This window comes from Macrobrachium rosenbergii, chromosome 25 (genome assembly GCF_040412425.1).
Source record: "Macrobrachium rosenbergii isolate ZJJX-2024 chromosome 25, ASM4041242v1, whole genome shotgun sequence".
In the NCBI taxonomy this organism is placed as follows: Eukaryota; Metazoa; Arthropoda; class Malacostraca; order Decapoda; family Palaemonidae; genus Macrobrachium; species Macrobrachium rosenbergii.
In genome coordinates, this window is record NC_089765.1 from 18,288,311 (window position 1) to 18,311,812 (window position 23,502).

General features: G+C 36.1%; 2 protein-coding genes across 4 annotated transcripts in view; one reads left to right on the forward strand and one right to left on the reverse strand.

Annotated features, from left to right (window-relative positions):
* The window catches only part of LOC136852392 (ATP-binding cassette sub-family C member 3-like), a 57,577-nt gene extending 46,539 nt beyond the window's left edge, over positions 1-11,038 (forward strand). For all 3 annotated transcript variants that reach the window (XM_067126986.1, XM_067126987.1, XM_067126988.1), the window contains exons 21-32: positions 66-152; positions 1,006-1,138; positions 1,241-1,461; positions 1,596-1,776; positions 3,311-3,419; positions 3,596-3,722; positions 4,936-5,025; positions 5,531-5,689; positions 6,491-6,649; positions 7,136-7,302; positions 7,450-7,644; positions 10,801-11,038. In XM_067126986.1, the coding sequence (XP_066983087.1) occupies positions 66-152; positions 1,006-1,138; positions 1,241-1,461; positions 1,596-1,776; positions 3,311-3,419; positions 3,596-3,722; positions 4,936-5,025; positions 5,531-5,689; positions 6,491-6,649; positions 7,136-7,302; positions 7,450-7,644; positions 10,801-10,912 (1,740 nt within the window). In that variant the 3' untranslated portion in view covers positions 10,913-11,038. The remainder of the gene's footprint in view (positions 1-65; positions 153-1,005; positions 1,139-1,240; positions 1,462-1,595; positions 1,777-3,310; positions 3,420-3,595; positions 3,723-4,935; positions 5,026-5,530; positions 5,690-6,490; positions 6,650-7,135; positions 7,303-7,449; positions 7,645-10,800) is intronic.
* A 2,786-nt stretch (positions 11,039-13,824) lies between these two features.
* On the reverse strand, positions 13,825-20,371 carry mRpS25 (mitochondrial ribosomal protein S25). Its single transcript, XM_067126989.1, has 3 exons — positions 20,110-20,371; positions 16,777-16,881; positions 13,825-14,202 (listed from the first exon to the last, which is right to left on the reverse strand). The coding sequence occupies exons 1-3, from the start codon at positions 20,194-20,196 to the stop codon at positions 13,885-13,887; spliced, it is 510 nt and encodes a 169-aa protein (XP_066983090.1). The 5' UTR covers positions 20,197-20,371; the 3' UTR covers positions 13,825-13,884.
* Positions 20,372-23,502: the final 3,131 nt, after the last annotated feature.

Sequence of the window (23,502 nt, forward strand, 5' to 3'; positions counted from 1 at the left end):
AAGAAAGTTTTCTCTTACCTCTTACAAGTGCATTTTTTTTATTATAACTGTGAAAATTATTTCAGGTCAAATGGAAAGTGTACCAGTTTTATGCTCAGTCTATAGGCCTAGTGGCAGCATCGTTACCAATTATCTTCTATATTATTGCTCAGGTAAGTGCAAAGTAAAATACTGTGCTTCAGATACATTTGGTTTTATAAGTATCAGGATTCTGTCTGTTATTTAAGTGTGGTTTTTATCGTATGGTGTTTCCAGACAAATTTAGGTACTTAGAAAAACACAAGTTTCCAATAATAAGCATTGATTTTGTAAGTTCCAGTACTAATTTAACTACTCTAAAATTCTCCTCATTATGATGATCCTCAGCTTACAGGTATATTTCACTGTATAAAGTTTAAGTACTCAACAAGAAGGTAATTGGCAGTGACTGTAGATTTGTAATTATTAGATAAGTAGATTATCAATTGCATAATGACATCATGAAAAAATAAAAGTGAATGTAGAAGAATGAAATGCGAGTTGAGTTAATAATTCTTCACTCTTGCTGTAAACTCTAGAATTCCTCAAAAGAGAATAAACAAATGGCTTAGCACTAGGTAATTGATTAAGTGTATCGTTTATCTTATGGGGATAAATATTATCGCTGGGATTTTCTGTGATCAAGATGACCTCATGTCCTTTAACCAAAATTATAAATAATTTTGAATACAGAACATCTTAAGTATAAAGTAGTTAGTCTCCAAAACCTAAAAATTTCAGTTACCATAACATTCCTGTATAATTATATATACATGTACAGTATTTGTCTAATTTTGAATACAGAACATCTTAAGTACAGTACAAAGTAGTTAGTCTCCAAAACCTAAAATTTTCAATTACCATAACATTCCTGTATAATTATATATACATGTTCAGTATTTGTCTGTCTTCATATTTTATTCAAAATCACAGCTAATACAGAATTGATTTTTTTAGTACCTTTGTTGTATTCATCTATTTCTTCAGGTGTGCCAGGCTGGGAGCAATGTTTGGTTGGCACAGTATTCAAGCGAGTCAACAGCCGTTGGAAATGAAACCATGGCGGACTTTGACAGAACTGGATTTCTGCTTGGATATGGAGGCTTTGGGATAGGCCAGTGTAAGTTAACATTGCAATGACGTTACTCAGTTGTGTTGCTAGACTCTATCGAGTATGCCTAATTCCATTCGATCATAATTCTGAACCCTTCATTCATTTCAGCACTGTTCTTTTACCTTGGGTCACTTGTCACTTGGACAGGAACTATGATGGCGGGGAAGAATATTCACAAACGTCTTTTGGAAAATGTCCTGTGCCTCCCTATGAAATTCTTTGACACCAACCCCAGTGGCCGTGTAATGAACAGAATGAGTAAGGAAATGGATGTCTTAGACAGTGTTCTTCCAATGCTGATAGGAGCAACATTAACATGTTTTGCACAGGTAAGTATACAGTGTTTTGTTCAGGTAAGTAAATGGTATTTCTAGTATTTGAGCTATTTTGATTGTTTAATTTTTACCACTGTGTTTACATCTAGAAAATGCAATATGAATTCTCAATTTCTTTTAACCCACAGGTTTTAACGACTCTGATTGTGATTATTGCATCCACCCCAATAGTGCTGGTTGTCATTCTTCCAGTGACAGTGGCATATTATTATATTCAAAAAATTTACATATCTACAGCAAGACAAATCAAGAGATTAGAATCACTTGCTAAATCTCCGATCTTCTCCTATTTCAGTGAAAGTTTGCAAGGTGAGTGCTATTCTGAGTAGTGTAAAAGGTCTAATTTTTTATGGTTTAGCATTGATTTTGATGTAATACAACACTGGGGACTAGCAACAAACAAACAAAACAAGACCATTTCCAAAAGCAATCCTCTGAGGTTGAAAATGAAAGGCTAACTTGAAACATTACCTTTGAGAAACCTGTACAACTTGAGTGACTTAATTGTGATTCCCAGAAATTCCCACTCAACCCCTTAACCTTGTCCATTAACTGGGTTATTATTATTATTATTATTATTATTACAGTACTATATAAATAAATTGACACACACGTCTTGTAGAGCTCACTAGAACAACTTTGATCTTGAACAACTTGAATCTTAAAGCCAAGCAGGGCTAACAGACCAAAGACATTGATGTGTGAAAGGCAGAGAGCAGTGTAGCCAAGGGTGAAGAAACACTGGAAAGAGACTATACAATATGCTATGCAAGGCACATTGAAACACACCTTACGGGTCCTTTCACTGGAAAGAGGTTTGGCACTGCTTTGAGGCTTAAATCTCCAATTTCATGCAGTCCCTTCTTGTCTGGGCCTTCTTTAAAGTTTCAGATAACTATGAGCTCCAGTGTAAGAGTAAAAGACCATCTTCAGGTTTCATTTGAGGTGTGAAAACCTTGTCTTGATTTTGTATGTGGGGATGGCTGTCAGCAGGCTATCTGCAGCTGGTCTCAGTCCAGTTTATAGCTGTTAATAAAATAATGAGGTACAGCATGTGTTTTCATACTTGTGTCATGTAATGATAAGGGAAACATTTTCCTTCAGAGAGGTCCTTGTACCTGACCTGCAAGTAACTTATCAGTTTATCTCTTTGCTCCATGTTTGTAATTTGTGCTTATACTCACAACATTATTCCTTGGAACAGGGAAGAGACAAGTCCAATACTGTATTTGACCATTCCAACAGCTTAGGGTAAATTGATTTTTCTTATTACTCCATGAAAATTAAACCTACATTTCATAGAATGTTAAGAGATCTTGAACTATAATATCCTTTTTTGTCAGTAACTTTGTTCAGGTGGCCAAAATTTTAATGGTACTTGGAAGGTCTTGTTCTTTGTCTGTTGACATGGCAGCTTTGACAGTTATTGAAAGGGCACACTGTTGGCCAGATTTTGAGAAATTATCAGGAATTATGTATTGAGTGAGGTTTATGGACAATTATGTTCATTGTTTTTATGACCCCCTATTTGACATATTGCAAAACTTTCATGTGGTCCTTTAATTCCATTCAGTTGGAAACTGTCTTGGTTTACTTCTACATCCCATGAAAACATAATTTTCTCAGGTAGTTGGGTCATCAAAATCATTTTCACAATGTTTTGCATCTTGCGACTTACTTATATAATACCATAATAAAAATTTGTAATTCAATATCTTATACAGTTATACACCCATAGATTTGCTACCTATATAATACCATAATAAAAATTTGTAATTCAGTATCTTATACAGTTATACACCCATAGATTTGCTACCTACATGTTACTTAATTACATTTGCAGGAGTCTCACTTATTCGAGCTTTCAAGAAGCAAGACGATTTTGTTAAAGAGTGCCAAAGAAAAGTAGATTATGCTGCCAAGGCATTTGTGACAAATCTTGCAACCAACAGGTACATAATATCATCTCCATAGTTTTGTGCTTCATATTTCTTGGAAACTTTGTTGTATATACATACTGTACATATATGAATCTTTTTGTTTCATAATTTTAAACAGTTGAAATAAAAATCGCTACGCTAAAATGCTATTTTCTCTTATAGTACAATGCATTTTCTTTCTTTCTTAGGTGGCTGTTAGTGAGACTGGAGTGTTTAGGAAATTTGATTACCTTTGCAGCAGCTATTTTTGCTGTATCAGGGAGGGAAACTATGCACCCTGGTGTAGTTGGGCTGTCTATAACTTATGCACTTAATGTAAGTATTGTAAAGCTCTAGCTTTGAGAAGAAAAAGCTTGAAAAAGAGGTTGCCAGTAAATTTATTTAACATGGAGGGTGCTGATAAATGGAAAGTGAAATAGAAACCATCCATTCTTATGAGGACATCTCTTGCACATTTGTGTGAAGTGCTGTGTATAATCTATGGTATGATGTACATGAACATGAGCTATTCATAATTTGAAGAACCATGCTATTAATAAGATGAAAAGCTTTCAGTTAGTCTCTAATTCTAAGAGAACCTCTTATCTAGAATTACAGTATTGAATTAATACCATTATCATGCCCTGATCAGCTTTGTAAACAAACTGTAAACCAAATGACTAAGTATATGAATAGCACAGCAACTTTTACCAAACTGATTTATACAAGGTACATGGTACTCCAAATTTTATTACTTGTCTGAAAATTTTATTCATGTAGGTTTCTCCACATATTTTTACTGGAAATTATTAATGAACTGGAAGCAAAGTTTTTGCTTTCATAGAACTGAACTGTCATGCTTTACCTCCATATCTGTGGTCATAATCTCCGTTTGAACACTGACAGACATCCAGAATATTCATGGCTATAGTTTCCTCAACTGTAAACCCGTTATCTTGCTATCAATCATGAGGATTTTGTTATAAAACATGTAAGCCCCTTACAGGTATTTAAACTTGCCATTTATAAAAAAGAATGCATTACATATAATGCAAAAGTAATGAAGGATGCTTAAGCTGATTACAAAGGTTCATGACAAATGATGTACAAAGTAAAGTTAAACTTTAGAAAGTTTAGTGACTTAAAGGCAACAGTTAGTAACTGTACAATCATAAATTGTCCACAAGATAAATAGTGATGACAGACAAATATCCATTATGGTATAAATGAGGAAAAGACAGTATGCACACTGCTAATTACCATCTGCTCACACCATTTACTAACAGAATTTCCATCTGACTTAAGTCAATTAATAAAGGAGGTATGTTATCAAGTTTACCCAACAACAGACACCTTTTTGTTAGTTGGTGATATCTGATAATGGCGTATTGCTGCAAGATTTATTTTTTATGCATCCATTATATTTCCCAAACTTTAATAATTCATTCTAATTTATTATGAAAGCTGCATAACTTCAGCCGAGATCCTACTCACAGCAATAAAATACTCTGATTTTCTTTATTACAGCATTGTTTTCTTATATTTTCAGGTAACTGTTATACTGAACTGGCTTGTAAGGATGACTGCTGAAGTTGAAGCCAACATTGTGTCAGTGGAAAGAATTCGAGAATACATAGAAGTACGTTTAAATTTACTTTGTTCTGGTATATATTATTCCTACTATCCATATTGGAATACAGTATACCAGTCACATATACTATGCAAATTACAGTGCAGTGGAGTTTATCATAATTATAAAACAGTCACATTTTTAGACTCGAGTACAAAGGAATTGTACTTGAATTATGTGAAAATAAATACAGTTTTCAATTATTTTTTATGTTATGCTTTACAAAGTAGTGTGAATCACTTATGTTTAACATTCAGGGGTTGAAAATACAGTACTGTACTGTAAAATATAGTATTTCATTGACTAACCACTTCACTGATTAGTGTGTGTGTGTGTGTGTGTGTGTGTGTGTGTAATAGTAACAGAAGTTTTCTATATTTTCCACTAGCAATTTGCATGATGTTTTCTGTGTCTTATATGAAGTTGAACAGTAGGCAAATTCTTCAAGATACTGAAACTACTAAAATTTCACCAACTATCCATTTTGGCATTAAAGTACTGTGTGTTTCAACAGGAAGAACAAGAAGCACCTTGGAAACTTGCAGGGAAAGAACCAGCAAAATCATGGCCTGACCAAGGTTGCATTACATTCTCCAAATATGAAGCAAGATATCGCCCTGGCCTTGAACTGGTCATAAAAGGCATCAGTTGTAAAATCAATCCTGGAGAGAAAGTAAGTGTCTTTGTCGTATGTTCCAAATAGTAAGCTGCTTGTTCTCTTTCGTGATAGAGAATGCATTATGTAGTTTTTTTAGAAACAATCTTATTTCATCAATACAAACCTCATCAATAACTTATGTCTCCTAAAGATAAAGGTAATATAAAAAAAATCATATCAGCTAAGATTGGGACTCCAGAGCTTGTCACAAACAAGATACATGAAAAAGTGATATTAGGAAAGATTCTTTCCTACCTGAAATGCAGTGTCTTCAGGGTGGATGTGCTGTATTGGCCATACAGCCAGCAGATGGTGCTCTTTTTATTCAAGGATGATGTGTCTTGGATTTATTACAAGCATGAATGAGTAATAATATAAATGATGGGTTGTAAGACTTTAGGATATATACTGTATATTGGACTTGAGAATTTTCCACAATTTGTCTGCTCTAGCACCTATACACATGTAAATATGGGGTTAATACAGTTACTTTATGCTAATGTGATGATATGGTGGTTATTTCATGGTTCAGAATTAATATGTAGTAATTATAATGGTCATTTCAGACTTTTATTTTCCTTGCTTGCGGGTATAATGGAATACTCAGAATAAGAGGTTTGGATTTAAAAAATGTATGATTGTTTGTTTTTATGAAAATTCATTCCTTACACATTTAGGATATGAAAAATTCTGCCCAACAGATCATTTTTGTTTACTACCTTCACTATAAAAAAGCAACAGATTTTGTACTATAATGGCACTCAAATGAAACGAGAAACCACACCTGAAATTTCTAAATACATACCATTACTACAGGTTGGTATCGTTGGAAGAACTGGAGCTGGAAAGTCATCCCTGACTCTTTGCTTGTTCCGAATTGTTGAAGCAGCTGGAGGGTCTATAGACATTGACGGCAAAGACATTTCAAAGATTGGACTGCATGATCTCAGAGGACGTCTTAGCATCATACCACAGGTAACTGAATAGTCCTAAAAGCTTTTTCACCTTCGCACCCTTGGAAGTTGACACAACAGACAATTTTCACCAGGTTCCTGCCCTAAAATGGCAGGAGGGTATTTTGGATATCATTAGCTCGTTAGCTGTTGTAGATAAAGACATTAGGAGGTTGCCAAGGTCATGAGAATGCTGTTCCTTGGTCGGGCCTCTTATTTTGCATGGATGTGATTGTCTACTCTGTATTATACAATAAAATTATATTTCTGACATTTATAATTACAGTAATAGCTTTCTGATAAACCATGTATTTATTTGCGGGTCAGTGAAAATTTGAAATCGCATGTAACCCAAACTAAAAGAAGCTGCGTCTCTATTTTGGACATTTTAAGTAATGTCTTCATAAAGTTTTCTTGATAATATATTAAAATGTATTATACTAAAGTGTTCATACAAAACCTGTACAACTGGTTAAATATACCCTTCTGTCTTATTTGATCACTACAGGATCCAGTCCTTTTCAGCGGACCATTAAGAATAAACCTGGATCCCTTCAGTGCTCATTCTGATGAAGAAGTATGGCAGGCACTAGAAAATGCACATCTAAAGGATTACGTCAAATCACAAACACATGCCCTTCATACTGCTATTGATGAAGGAGGAGCCAATCTCAGGTAAACAAATCAACTTGTGGGGGATATCTGAGCTATTCAAGTCCTAGAATATTCAGTGATTCACTTCAGACTTTTAACTCACATGATCTGTAATAGCAAAATTACTTTTTCAATATAATAAACTGTACTTATTTCTTTTCCATCCAGTGTGGGTCAAAGACAACTTGTTTGTCTAGCCAGGGCTCTGTTAAGAAAGTCTAAAATCCTCGTCCTTGACGAAGCAACAGCTGCAGTGGATTTGGACACTGATGATCTTATTCAGGCAACTATACGAAAAGAATTTGCTGATTGCACCATCCTCACCATTGCTCACCGTTTAAACAATATCATGGGAAGTGACAGGTAATGTACTAATTTTGGAGGGCATTTTCTTTGCAAACTCCAAAATGTCCATAACAAACTGTATCATATTAGTGCATGTGATACAATATTGTATACAGTTATATCTGAAATATGACAAGAATGAAATATTCATTCACGAGGTAAAAAGTGTTCTTATGAATCATTTGTTTGGCATCAGGGACTACGCAGGGTGGCCAAATTGGGATTATGGTAAAAAGCCTTGGTTTTGTATATAGTACCTAGGAAAAAAACAGGTTATTTTTTAAAATCTTATATTTGTTCATATGAAAAATGAATCGTTGCCTTTTATGCAGTAGATTTACTCCTTACGATAGTCTCTCAACTGATTGGCAAGTTGAATCTCCACCTGGAAATGCCACACTCCCAGTCATCATCAAGAACAGGGAACCAGTATATCCTGTAGCCTCCCATACAATCTAGTGCAATTATTCAAGATTAATAGGGCCTGTGCCAGTCCACTTCATTGCTTCATCAAGCTATAAAAAAATGGGGGTTCTTGGACGACATCATGTGCCCGCTGTTACTCCAAAGAGACCCAACACTCTAGACAAAGGGATTGCTTCCTCACACAGCTTGAACTGAGCATAATGCATCTCGTCTGGCTTTCTCGGAATGACAGAACAAAGAAATCTTTGAATCTCTCATTACGAACTTGCAAGTTCCGAATTTTTACCAGTAACTCAAGAATGTGTAAGAGAAGAATCTCAAGCCCTCCCAGAGTAAGACAAAATTCAAAACATCATGCAGTACCTCAATAAACTACGATGAGGCTAAGGCTAACACAATAAGTCTTGAGGTGAGATCTCACTCCAAGGCCCTCTGCAACTGAGCTAGGTTGCAACGGACAAGAGTCACATCCCACTCTGGAGACCACAGCTCTAGCCCCTATGAATAAGGACAACTCAGCCAAGGAACAGAGGTACCATGACCTTCAGTCAGAAGATCTGGCTCAAGCCAGAACAACAGACTGCACTGCAGGGACTAAAAGAACCTTGCCTAGACAAAGGTGGATGAACTCTAAAATCTACACACGTACAGGAAGCTCTATGTTTTGTTCTCTTGTTCCAGACTCCCAAGATGCTTTGGAATACATTTTCCAGCAACCTCTGGCACTATCTGAAATTCTTCTTTCCTCTTGTCAGTTTGCTTTGCCAAGTGGCCAACCTTGCCTCAGGTAACCTGGGTAGCTCTTCATTGGTTCCTTGCCGAGGAGTATCCTGATCTGCCTCTGGTCAAGGTGTCCATAAACTCCTCTTTGACTCAATCTTCTATGTTAGACACAAGTCTTGAGGTAGCCTCAACTAATGTATACCAAAGAGTGGCCCATATTATCCACCTGGTGTTGTAGACAGGGTTTCCTTTGCTTCAACCTGAGAGAGACCCCGTGCACAACAAGCAGACAATATTAGCCACTCCCTGGTGCACATTAGTTAAGACTACCTCAAGACATGTGTCAAACATAGAAGAGTGCTTCAAAGAAGAATTTATGGGCACCTCGACCAGAGGCAGATCAGTATACTCCTCAGCAAGGGACCAATGAAGAACTACCCAGGTTATTCGAGACATGGAGTAACAAACACTTGGTTGATCACTCAGCTAAAGAGCAGACTGACAAGAGGAAAGAAATCCAGATTGTTCCAGGGGTTGCTGTTAAATGTTTTCCAAGGTACCCTGAGAGTTTGGAATGTGAGAACAAACACAGGATGATTCCTGTACAGCTGTCTGGCAAACTGGTTGATCACTGGAGTCCCCTAAAGTTTGAAGAGTCTTTTTTATACACAAAGCAGGTACCATGACTACACAAGAAAGTAGGGACCAGTTTGTCCTGACTCAGAGCCCCTAGCAGTTGACCTCTAAGAGACCAGTTTGTCTTGACCAGTTGAGCTGTTTTGCCAAAACATTACTTCTAGCAAAAATGTCTGGCTGACAGCTCATCACAAACTGTTGTAGCTCATCAACAATGGTAACCATCACACAGTCCTGGAATGTTGTTCTTCCCTCACTGCATATATTCCTTAGATATGCACCCCAAGCCGCCTTGATACATTCAACTGAGGTATCTCCATAGGTGGGAAGTTCAAGGTAATTTCCCCTAGGAGGTTCCCATCATCCTGCCACCTAACATCTTCCCTCACTCTTGGCTCAGGAACACTAGGTGAGAGTAAGCGTTGCTTGAGGCCAACCAGTGCTGCATCTGTTGCCACTGATGTGAGGTTTAGTGGCAGTGTCTAAGAGGCACAAGCTTCTCAAAGGACAACAGGTGACCAAGGACTGTTATGCAAGAAGTGTGCTGTCACTTCCCAGAGCCTGCTGAAATGAGAACCTTAACCAAGACTCTTGCTGCTGCTGATGTTTATCAAAATGTCATGTATGTGCCTGTTGCTTGATTACAAGATCTGACTTCCAGTTTACCACAATTCCCCAAGGTCATGACAGAAGGTCAGGAGGCAGTTTCTGTTCTTAAAGGGTTCCTTGAAGGGTCTACCACTGCAAAACAACAAGACTCATTACACTCAGTTTAATAAAATTAAAGCTACAAAGAGCCCAAACCCCTGCTTGCAACCTTCACTCCTTTCATTGTTCACTTTTCAAGTTCAGATCCATGTTGAACATGCAATAAAGATAAATGAAGTTTCAACTTGGTGCCCTCTGACTCTTACCTTGACCATGGCCAAATAAAACGTGCCGGCTTAAGGCGAGTGGCAATTGTCTTGCTGCCTAGCTCCAAATTAACTACCTTGTTACCAAGTTTCAATGACAGTTTCTACCTCATGCTGAGGAATACCTCTAAATGAAAGGTGACGACTGGTATTTCTGAAGGTTTTTAAGTGCCTCTACACTGTTGAACATATCTATGAACAAGAGGTCTTCATGCTATGCTACATTTTATGTAGTGCATTTGTTTAATCTTAACACATCCTGATTTCTTTTGGATAAACTGACAATTGCCAAGCTGCTACATGTATTTCTGTAAAGAACAATACTTCTCTAGTCATTAAATTATGCCAAGAATGAATAGTTACTTATTCACATTCCAATAATGTTAATATAAAACCTATGCACTAAGTAATTTTTACATTAGCATTGGCCAAAATATTGGCCAAAATATTAATTATCATTTTTCTTCCATATCAGGGTGATGGTGATGGACAAGGGAAAAATAGCTGAATTTTCGAGTCCATCTGAACTTCTATCAGATAAGAATTCCATTTTCTATGGGATGGCAAAAGATGCAGGTCTGGTGTAGTTTTTCATGCAGCATTTGAAACACCAGCAACAAGAGTACAAGATATTTTGTTTTATACCATACGGATGCATCTGCAAAAGCCTTTTCTTTACTCTTTTTGATACATGATTAAATTAAAGAAGACAAGTTTTGTTTTACTATATACCACCTCTTAATTATTAGACGAAAGTATCAAACAAAATTATAGTTTTTTCATAGAAACCTATTACATTCATGGTCTTCGGACTTCCCTAGACACTGAAAGAAGTTGAGTAACAAAATATAGATCAATTGTGGAAATCTGCATGAACAACCTGGAACCTCAGGTATCCATCAATCACCTGCCTCATTTTTTTGTGTAGTCTAAAATTGAAGTTAGATATTTGCTGAGACTACAACTGAAGTTAGATCATTTGCTGGACAAGGAAGAGAGAACTCATCAAAATGGGAGTGAACTCTTACAGGAACTGCTCTGTTAGCAAGGTGACTGAGGTAGAGTAAACAACAAAGATGCCTGCTTAAAAACTGCCACTGTAGTAAACTAGGGGGCCATACCTGCAATGAGCAGACTTGATATGATGTATCTTACATGGGTGATGGTCAGTTTATATATCATACATGGGTGATGGTCAGTTTATATATTATACATGGGTGATGGTCAGTTTATATATCATACATGGGTGATGGTCAGTTTATATTAAGTGTGAGGCAACCACAGGTCGACTGTATCCTTGGCGGGTCCCAGGACCTCCATCAATTTAACATCTGCAACGATGTCTAACACTGCACTGGATGATGACAGGTCAAAACCATGGCTAGCTGAATCGTCCTCGACTGGGTCAGTCCTAGGTTTTGCAGGTAAAACCACTTACAAATTTGGAAGGTCATCCTACACATAACAAAATAACACAAACTACACAGCACCAAGTAATAACAAGATCACCATAACAAAATTACTGTAGTGTAATGTTTCAATATACCACCAATAAGGAAGTATAAAAGCATGAAAACACAATCACACAATCAGCTATCAAACTATTATAGAAAGCTAATACTGTACTTTAAGCAAACAACTTCAGAGAAAAAAGTTATACAAAATTAGTCTACCTATAAAATGCAACACCTATCAAAGCTAGAAATATTAGGCCAGAGAAAAAAATGCAAAATTATAAAAATGTTACATGAACTAACTGTAAAGCTCCAAATTATGTCAAATTTTTACAAAAATCCCCTGAAAACACTAATTATAATTCTACCAGATCCAAAGAAGCATTATTTATAAAAATAAAAGCATAATTACTCAAAATAGCACTGCTAACTCTAAAATTGGTGATCCAAAAGAGAGACCAGCAACAGATAATTACTGGATGTATAAAAATTACACCCGTATCACTTGTGAAAGGTGAAAAGTGGCATTAAAATCAGGTTAGAGGAATTCAAGAATTAATGATTTAGGAATAATGATGAATAATGCCATTCCTAAAGTGAAATAGTCTGAGGAATTCAGCTCAGTCAGGCAAGTGATTGGTCGGTATCTGAGGCTCCAGGTGGTGCATGCACCATGCCACTACTGATCTGTGTTTTTGGACAAAGGATTACATTGCCTGATACAAACCAAAAATGTGGGCACATAAAGAGGTTTTGATGAAGCAAATTAATTTTAACATTTATCACCCACAAGAGACATAAGGTGAAGTGTTTACAAAAATCAAAGTCACACATTTCTCATGAAATGTGATTTTTTTCAACTACCATACAAAGACTTCTGATGCAAATGCTTCAAAACCATATAGGAACAGATCTAGTTCTCTGCATAAGTAGTTAACTGCCTCTTGGGACATCTGAAATCACTCATGATGATTTTTCACTGGTATCTGAGCTCACTGTTAATGAGTTTCTAAAGAGGAAAGAATATGATCACGATCTTTCACCAGCAAAAATACTTGAAGGAAAACTTCCTCTCAGCAAAAAAATGGATTTTTCATGGAATTTAGATACTGTTAGATGAAAAATTTTAAAAATGCTGTTCTGATTTCACCTAATAGCCTGGAGACTGATAAAACAAAGAAAAGTGTTCTCATCAACCATTCTAGGTCAAGCAGGGATCAATAGGAAAAAGTTGCCAATTACAAAAAAAAATACTGTAAGGACACCAATTGCAGAACATGAACCTCCGCATGTGGGAAAGGGCATATACTGAACATTTGCCTTAGGCTGCTAATAAACTTCCAGTACAATACCCCAAAATAAAATCTCCAAGCACTGTCCTCTGGTACCAGCTTCTAAGATATAGGTATAAAATAAGAAGAATGTACCATAAAATAAACATAGCAAACCAGTCAAAAAAGGCAGTACATTTTAAATGATTCTTGCGTGAACGAAGGCATCTCCTCCACACCTGTGAGCTGGAAGCATCTTGGATTCATTATTAAAACAAAAATTATTTTAAAACTAAAAAAGTTTTTAAGCTTCAGCTTATATGCCAAAAAAATTACTGAGGACTATGATCTAAGTCAGAATCGTAAAAGACTAAACACACAATATATGAAATAAAAAGAGGTAAAAATGTTTTAGATAAAATAAAAGTAAGAACTGCAACTTTAACATTATATACAATAATAATAATGTTGATAACACTTACATGAAAGTAACTCAAGGTTCCAATGAGACAAAACTCCAGAAGAAAAGGGTCACCAAGTGGTGCAACATAATTACAACATTAGCTGAGGGGAGAACAGTAAAGTACCTGAATTAAAAATACATGAGCAAAAGCCGTCACATAAGGACAGAATTATGGCAATACCCTTTTCCTCTCTAATCAAGTAAGGCTAAAATTTTCAGTCATAATCAACCAAATAAAACTCTACAATCATGACTACAAATCTATAATTACTAATCCATATAAATGAGGTCAGGGGACTTACAAAACTTCATAAATAACAATTTTTATTCTACACAAAATTTACATACAAATATTATATCGTTTTTAACTTCTAATCAAAGACTTCACCATACTTATACTTTCCACGCATAACTTTCGGCAACGGAACAACACCAGGGCACGGGACCTGACCAGGAATTTCACACAGACACTGCCGATCACAGCCCCATCCAAAGTTGCCAGGATTATTCAAGCTCTGACGCTCGAGTGCTTCCTTGGCTAGAGTCTCGTCACTTTTGCAAATTATCTTTTTTATGTGGTCAGTTATTTCTGTCCTCGATTTGGAATCCACATCAACGAGAATGTCTTCTCCATCCTCACAAAACATGCGGATGAATGGGGTTGGAGTCAGGTTCTTAAATGTTATCACCTACAAAAGAAACACCTTTGATTACTTGCTGAACTTGGAATCCAATATTTAGTAAGAAAATAATATTGTTACAAATAGTATCACCTAATTCAATCAGACCACTCAGTTAAAATTCTTATTTCTTAAAGGGTTGATTACAGTGATTGTTCAATACATTGCAACTATTAAAATTTAATTAGTAAACTAAAAATATTTTGGACAAAATTTCACTGTCTTCACAACTTGACATATGCCATTAGTTGAAATTTGGACATGTATATAAACCATTGTTAGTTGCTACTGTTGACTATTCTCTGCAAATGGGGACTGGGTCGGGTAGGATATAAATTAAATATCTATGAGTCAGTGTTACTATTTGCCCAGCTGTTTTTGAACACAAGTCTAACTTTGAGTTTGATCCACTTTAATTTTCTTATTACCTGATTATTTACTCTGTAAAAGATAAAAATATTAAGTAGTTTGACTTAGCAGTACAGTATACTGTATATCAAAATTGTAGTTTTTGTAGAGTACAATTTTTCATACAAACCAATCTGAGAGAGAGAGAGAGAGAGAGAGAGAGAGAGAGAGAGAGAGAGAGAGAGAGAGAGAGAGAGAGAGAGAGAGAAAAAAAAAACAAAGAATCATTTCCACACCTGAGGAAGCCATTACACAGGTCACGAGTGGAAGGTGTACCAGCAGAAGCCCCCAACCTTCGCAATCAACGGAAGTCTAAGTTTCTCTGGACACGAGTCTTACAGCACGAAAATCTGGCATCACAACCTGGGCTTATGCCAACCTCAAACCTACTCCCTAGCTACATATACCTGTACCCCTTTGCATTTTATTAATTTCCCATACTCTGTAGATGACTGCCTGCGTTTGAGTCAAAACGTTAAAGAAGTTAACCCTTTCGCTTACTGATGACAGATAAAAACGTCATCCAAACTTAAGTCCTTCGCTTGCTGATGATGTATGCAATTGTCAAAAACAAAAAGTTACAAATCAGCAGACATGATGATCATTTTCAGTGAGTGTTCCTGATGTTTTTTTTGCATATGTAACATGTATCTTTATTAATTTTGTATAGTTTTAGGTTTTTATTCTATAATTACATCATTTATCTTTTTTTCTGCAAGAGAGAGAGAGAGAGAGAGAGAGAGAGAGAGAGAGAGAGAGAGAGAATACTTTTTTATACATATGTAAATCATATTTATTTGTTTTGTATAGTTTTATATTTTTACTCCATAATTACATTACTTATCTTTTTTCTGCATGCGTGAGCGAGCACGCAGATGAGAGAGTGAGTTTTTATGCATATGTAAAATGTATGTTCATTTTGTTTTGTACTTTATTGTTTTAGGTTTTTATTCTATAATTATTTCATTTATCTTTTTTCTGAGAGAGAGAGAGAGAGAGAGAGAGAGAGAGAGAGAGAGAGAGAGAGAGAGAGAGAGAGAGAGAGAGAGAGAGAGAGAGAGAGAGAGAGAGAGAGAGAGTTACACTTGACTGGATGCCACTTAATTTACAGAAAACGTAATGTTACTTTGTCATTCAATTTTTCATATATTCCTTGGTGTAATTACAACTTTTGCATTGCAAAACCTAAGTAATTTATCTGGATTCACAATGGTGACTTTATTGCAAATATTTTTTAGGCAAATTACTTTTTGGGCAAGGTGCAAAATTATTATATACCTCAATTTCTACTCATGTATTTCACCTACATAAGTTTATTTTGGAGGTCTTTTTATGCCATTGCACAGAGCAATCATTTTGCTGCAAAATGAAGCACAATAGAGCAGTCTACCTTAAAAACTGTCAGAGCTACGCATCTTTGAACAAAAATGAGTATAAACATTTTTTGCACAAATTGTGTGGGTGACCGGAACTTTTCTTACAGAAAACGTGATGCTACTTTATCATTCATCTTTTCATATTTTCCTTTTTATAATTACAGCATCTTGCACTGTACAGTGCGCCCTCGACTTACGGTGGGGATCCGTTCCAGCACCACGCCATAAGTTGATTTCTGCCATAAGTCAATTTTTCTCCATTATCGGCATTTTAACAGCATTTACAGCACCGCAACTTCAGCTATGGCGCTGTTAACCAGATACCTACTGTTGCTGTTAGCACCGTCAACAGTGCTTACAGCGCCATAACTTGGTGCAACATCAAGTTACGGTGCTGTAAAATACCATTAACAGCACTGAAAAAGCGCCATAAGATCAAATTGCTGTAAATCAGTGGCGCTTAAGTTGAGGATGCACCGTAATAACTAGGTAATTTACACGGGTGAGCTATGACCAACAAACGAAGACTTGATTGCAATTATTATTTTTTTAATAAATTTTTTGGGGAGAAAAGTACATCATTTCCTCGTATCTCGTAATTTTCAATCATTATTTCGCCGACACAACAGTTATTTTGGGGGGATTTTTTATGCCCGACCAATGAGTTAAAATGCTAAGTATCACAGAGCTGACTCTTTTGAGAGTACATCCCAATACAAAAACAAATGACGAGGATGCAATCCAATGCCAACATCAAATCATAAAACAGCTAAAGTGTAAAGGATGGCATGGTCCTTACCTGAACTTCTGGATTCTTAAACTGAATCTGAGGAATGTTCCAGTAAGCAAATTCCTTTGCTCCTTGATGATGATTCCCGACTATGTTGTAATGAAGTGCAAAAATCTGAAAAAGGGAATGAAATCAATATTTTTCCTGGTTAGGCAATAATGAATGTTATATATATTGTGTACAACACAAATCTGAAATTCCTTAAAGTAAAAAAATATAAATTTTACTCTATACGTGCTTTAACATCCAAAAGGCCTAGTTTATCAGAGTACCAATTCACAACATACGTGATAATTCAAATGACATAAGATACAGTAGAGCATGTGAATTTTGATGCCTAAAAATTTTAAATTCTATGTGCATATATTAATTTTGGGGAAGATTAAGTTAAACTATCACCCAACACCCTGCAATGCAACCCAATACTACCCATCAAAATATATATGCCAACTTTTCTACGAATGACATCATTGGAATCTCAATTGATGACATTTGCTATTGTCATTTATGTTACTGGGATCTAAAAGTGTTAAGTATTATAAGCAGCCAGTGTTTAACTTTAAAAGTACACATCTACATCATATTACTGTATTTATTATCATTATTATTTAGAAGACCCTCTTTCAAGCAAGAATAAGGTAATTCCTGCAACCATGGCAATCAATTTACATAGTTTTCAATCTTACTAATATGTGTTTCTGCATTCTGCCAATAACTTTCCTATATTAGTCATCCTACCTTGAATGGAGAGGTAAACTTTCACTGATGGTACTTTCTTTCATTAAAAAAAGGATATACAGTATCACAACCATGTTGTAAAAAGTATTGAGCTGGTAACTGAAATATGGTATGGGTCATCATTACAGTTATTCATCTTGAGGTAGGTCATTTTTATACTTTTAGGCTGCATTCCACACCAAAAGACAAGCCTAGACTAGTCTATCAAGGTGTGACTGTGGAACATTATGATTCACTGCTAGAGTGTGATGGGATGATCATACAGCATGACAAATGGTGTCCAGAGGCTCGAAAAAAGAATTAGATCTAAAAGCCCGAGATGGTTTACTTGAGATGAGAAAGGAAGAGGAACAGCTGGCAGCAGATATGAAGCAGCAAGATAAAGACCTGTAAGACGACCTACCAAATAATGGAAAATGTGGATAGATGAAGACCTAGACCTCAGAAGAGTTCAAGGAGAAGCACACATGACAGTGTACAGCAAAGGAAACTCATTTAAAACTAACCCCATACAGGGAAAGGCTAACATGAAAATGTCTCTAATGATGATCACATTAGGCGATGGGGAGGCAGGGGTTGACAAAAAGGACATCAATAGTCAAGTTATACACTTCCAGTGTACAGCCGTCTAGGTGAGGTTAGGTTGGAAGGTAGGGGGAATTGTTTCAAGATTCACCATTCCAGTCAGGTGTGGGATGAGGTGTTAGGTTAGGCCCCAGTTAGTATGCATCCAAACATGAGGGGGCAACGTCTACCCACAGTCAGGTAGGACATAGCATCTGTCCCTAGTTCTTTTTATGGATGTTAGATGCTTGATGATCGCTGGGACTATAGGCCACAGGCTTTTTACAGTGAACCACCCAGTGAGGGTCACAGGCTTTATAAACTGAAAGAATCACAAGCACATATTAGCCTGGGTCATACCCTTAGACATATATTTAGCCAACTGAAATCAATATTTGACAGGCTACGACATCAAGTTCTACACTTGTCCATATTAAATCACTACAGTGAGTGATTCTGCAATGGACAACAGCACAATGAACCTACTGTTTTCTCTTGTGAACAATTTAGCAAAGTCTGCAACCTCAAGTTGGAGAATAAATTATTTTTCTCTGAGACTGATAATGAATTGTGCAAACTGTTATATGAAAATAGCCTGATAGGCAATCTCACTATGTAATGAAGATAGCAAGCATTACCTGAGCAAGAGTAGTTAGTCTCCAAACAGCAAGGTTGTGTATTTTGGTAACAATTTGAATACAGGGATTTTGTATATAGTAAAACTAATATTTTATGTATTTTTCTCATTCTAATAAATAATCATAGGGAAGAAATGTGACTTAAGATACCTTTTATTCTGTAATATTCCAAAATAGTTCCTCACATGTCATTCTGCTATGCCTCCTATCAGGTTTGGGGGATCACAAGTCAGAACACAGTAGCCTAAGCTAAGGTTAGGTTAGGATTTATCTCTACTGAAGTACATCTTCGAAGATAATTTCATGTTGACTGAGATGGAAGCCAAAGCCAATGCATGTGTGTGAACGGTCTGGGGTAACTTAGCATAATGAAAGGTCAGTGTGTTCTTGCTGTACACTGGTGGACCAAGTCCCATTTTGAGAAGAAAAAAACACAAATTGTAGATGTTGTTGCATTGCATTTTAAATACTGTTTAGAAATGGCAGTGTCACAGGAAGTGTGCATTTGCATGGGATTACAATGCTAGCCCTGTCCATCTAAAACTAGTGCTTTTTGCTACATTTTTCTACTTCTATCACGAAAAAGTGATAATGGTTTCATTTTGTTTTCTTCTCCAAACAACACCTGGCTGTCAGTCTACAAACATACCTATTTTATTTTTGTAGTGAACTATCAGTTCACAAGAAACCTTTACCATACAGATGCAATTGGCCAAAGCCTATACCACATGCTCTTGATGGGAAATGAATTTACTCTGTCCCGTACGAATTGTGGCTTTTTTTGGCTAGGTTAGGCCAGAGAAACTTTAAACATTTAGCATTTCAGTAAGGTTACGATACCTAGGCTACCTCGTTCTGGGGGTCCAGGGGAGTGAACGCAACCTTCCCCTATCACCTAAGGCCAGGTATGGGCAGGGCATCTGAGGTTAGGTTAGGTACAGACTGGTCTGGTTACGTCGTATTCCCTCCAAAACGCCTACCTACTACATTTAATGGGTAGCCTAAGCCAAACCATATGACCAATGCCACCCTACCCATCGACACTGTCTTCCCTAGGGTGGCTTGCATACCCTAAGACTTATCGGTAAGTGCGATGCAGACTTACCCTAGGTTTCGGGTAGCCTAACTTAGAAACGTCCTTAATGAGCACTTGAATCCTCCTTCGACTGGATAAATTAGATAAATATAAATTAAATAAATACAACAAACAGCCAAAGATAAACGAGATAAAATTAATTCTGGGTATGTCCAAATCGGCTAAATACGACAAATGGGCAGCCTACCCAAGCGACGTCCTTGTTGAGAACTTTAATCCTTCTTGAGTAGGATATATATTATATGATAAAAATGATAATTTAATCCTTGGTTTAACAAAATAAATTCGCTAAATAGAATACGTCACCTTCACTCTCTCCTTCAGGACGAGGTTCGACGACTCCAGGTACTTTAGGGTCCTCCGGAGGGGGAACTTCCCTTTCATGAACGGCATTGCGGCGCCTTAGTTTGTTGTTTTAACCGCAAAACAATACAATAAAATAGTATATTTTACGTCTTTTAATATACGAGAACACAGAAGAATTTATATAGAAGTGAGCGGAGACCGGAGGGGTTCGTAGATCCCAAACAAACACAGTTCCGCGCACACTATATTGTTCGCTCGGGTTAACTATTTAACATTAAGTAGTTTTACGTTTTTCTCTCTTTTCTTAAGTATTTTAAGCGTCTTTAACTTCCAATTTATTTCATACTTCACAAAATTGTTTATTTTATTCCTTGAACATTACGTTTTACTTAAATAAAAACTTCTTCCTGGTTCCTGGTTCCTAAGCGCTCACTCCGCAAACACAGTTATTTCTCATGAGGTGCAGAAGCTTTATTCCCTTGAATACATTTTTTATTTTTATTTTACATTATATCAATACAATTTTTCTCAGTTTTATTTTTTCTTTACATTATATATATTATTTAACAGTTTTCATTTAATTTAGAAAACAAATGATCCTTAAAATTTACTTTTATGACTTCTTTTTACGTTACTGTTACTTTTTAACTGCAAGTCATTTTCATGTATTCTTATGCTCTTTATTCTTCTTCTTCTTCTACCGTGTTTCTTCATTTCCATTTAGGCCTTTGCTTTTTTTTGGATTCGATCCGTAATCAAGATTGTTTGGATATACTTTGTTAAGGAAATCTGATCTTATCATTGGCATGTATTTTTAATTAACTTTATTTAGGCTCCTTCCGTATACAGTTACGACAAAACCGTAACGTTCTTGGACTTAGTTTCCTTAGACATTCAGCAGTGCTTAGTAGGTGTCCGTTTGAAGGTGGATGGTATGTTTTGAATTGTTACAGCGCGATAAAATAATCGTGACACTATTCTCACCTGTGCAGCTATTTAGTTTTAATAACCTTGTCCTTAGCATTGTAGTCATGTCTGATTATTGGGGTACAGTTATATGTTAACTGAACGCCATTGTATAGTAGTCATAGGACTTAGGAGGAAAAATGAAATGATAAATGAAAAAAAAAACATAGGTAACCTCTGGCGTGTCATAAAACTTCGTAAATTAATGCCTTTGCAAAGAAAAAACAAAGGCAACCTCTGGTGAGGCATAAAACCACGATAGTTAATGCCTTTCCAAAAAAAAAAAAAACATAAAAACATAAAAAAGGCAATCTCTGGCGGGTATAAAACCCCTTAAGTTAATGTCTTTGCAAAAAAAAAAAAAAAAAAAAAAGCAACTTCTGCAGGGGCATAAAACCCGTAAATTAATGCTTTTATAAAAAAAATAAGGGCAACCTCTGGCGTGGCGTAAAAGCCCGTGAGTTAAAAAGAAAAAAAAAAGCTAAGATAAAACGACGCCATATTGGTAGCTTGCTTAGGTCTAATGTTGCAGACACATCCTTGTACATGTAAAAACAAAACAGCGTGAGCAAAGGCGAGTCCTTACGATCAGAATTAGTTATCCAGAGACTCGTACCTTAAAAAATAATAATAATTGATACACATGTAGCATTATGGCAGCATTTGGATTGTAGGTCTACTTTTTTGCGAATCTGTCATGCGCGTGGAATCAGGCGAGAAAATCCCTTAGACTTCGGTCGTCCTTCATCCTACGCAAATTTACTCTTTTATTTTTTGACATCAAAGTTTCTTTTCCTTTTCACTGAATCCTCTTCGGACAAAACTAAAGTATTGATAAAGCCTTATTAAACATCAAGGTAAGAGTGTGAAAGATGGCACTGAAATTTAATACTTTGATGTGCTTGAAATACTGTCGCAGGCTTTGCACGATGTAAAATGCACTATTTACTGCATTGATTTTTCACTGTTACATAGTAATAGTCTTCCTCCGTAAACTATAAGTGTCATCCAAAGATTAATTATTAACATTACCGTTTAAATCAAACTCTATAACGAAAGAGAAGAAGAATTTAATTATATGGAAAGCGGACTGCAGAGACTATCCGCTCTTAGTACCATACCTCGAGTTAGATCCGCTACTGGCCTGAATGCTAGGCTCACATACCGTAAAACAAAAACGATTAAGTATTATCAAGTTCATAAAGAAATGAATGAACATTTAGTTACGCCAGTGACATGGAAAATTGTCAACGTAATTTCCTCCAAGAATCGCTGACATACAGATAGATGTGTAGATAGATAGATAGATATTCACTTCAAAGGTTTGAACTCTCTTTGAAATCACACACACACACACACACACATAATCACACGTACAAACACATACTGATAGATAGACTGCCATTCGTCTCTTGCACGTAGGATATAATTTACAACAGATATTCAGACCAGGGGTTGAATATATGCGAGTCAAAGTATTTTTAGGCCTATATTAAAAATACTCATAAATGTACACAAATTGGTTAGGTAGCTTTTAGTTTTCCGTAAAAGAAAACTATTGCTCCGGCTTTGTCTGCCAGTCCGCACTTTATTCTGTCCGCACTTTTTTCTGTCCCCACTTTTTCTGTCCGGCCACAGATCTTAAGAACTACTGAGGCTAGAGGGCTGCAAATTGATAAGTTGATCATCCATCCTCCAATCATCAAACATACAAAATTGCAGCCCTCTAGCCTCAGTAGTTTTGATTTTATTTAAGGTTAAAGTTAGCCATAATCGTACTTCTAGCAACGATATAGGATAGGCCACCACCGGCCCATAGTTAAAGTATTATGGGCCGCGGATCATACAGCATTATATCGAGACCACCGAAAGATAAATCTATTTTCGGTGGCCTCGATTACAGGCCTACGCTGTAGCGGCTGTACAGAAAACTCGATTGCTCTGAAGAAACTTCTGCGCATTTTTTACTTGTTTCTATTATAACAAGTTACATGCATACAAACATACATATATATACATATATATATATATATATATATATATATATATATATATATATATATATATATATATATATATATATATAAAGCGCGCGCATATAAATATATATATATATTTATTTGAAAGCCATAAAAACACCACACGATAAACAAGAACAGAATTTAAATACAATCCATGTCCCCATATCTCTAGCCAGTTAACAGTTAAACCAACTATTCTATATGAACCATTTACATTTAGACTAAACAAGAAAGGTCCATAAATTATCTTAAATGAATGTTAGATTACTCTTAGATCACTCTAATAAACAGTGATCACCAGCTCTGATAATCCCTAGCCGAAGACTGGGTCTGTTATCTAATCCATCTGATCTTGGCGTTGTCCAAGGGGAGTTCATGAATCCCATATTATTTTGGTAATTTGTGT

What these genes read in the sequence shown, in the direction of transcription:
- mRpS25 (XM_067126989.1), bottom strand. Translation starts at nt 20,196, where the DNA reads ATGCCGTTCATGAAAGGGAAGTTCCCCCTCCGGAGGACCCTAAAGTAC. An exon ending in TCCTGAAGGAGAGAGTGAAG is followed by an intron (nt 16,882 to 20,109) that starts GTGACGTATTCT and finishes TCCCTTTTTCAG; the next exon opens with ATTTTTGCACTTCATTACAA. An exon ending in TTAAGAATCCAGAAGTTCAG is followed by an intron (nt 14,203 to 16,776) that starts GTAAGGACCATG and finishes TTTCTTTTGTAG; the next exon opens with GTGATAACATTTAAGAACCT.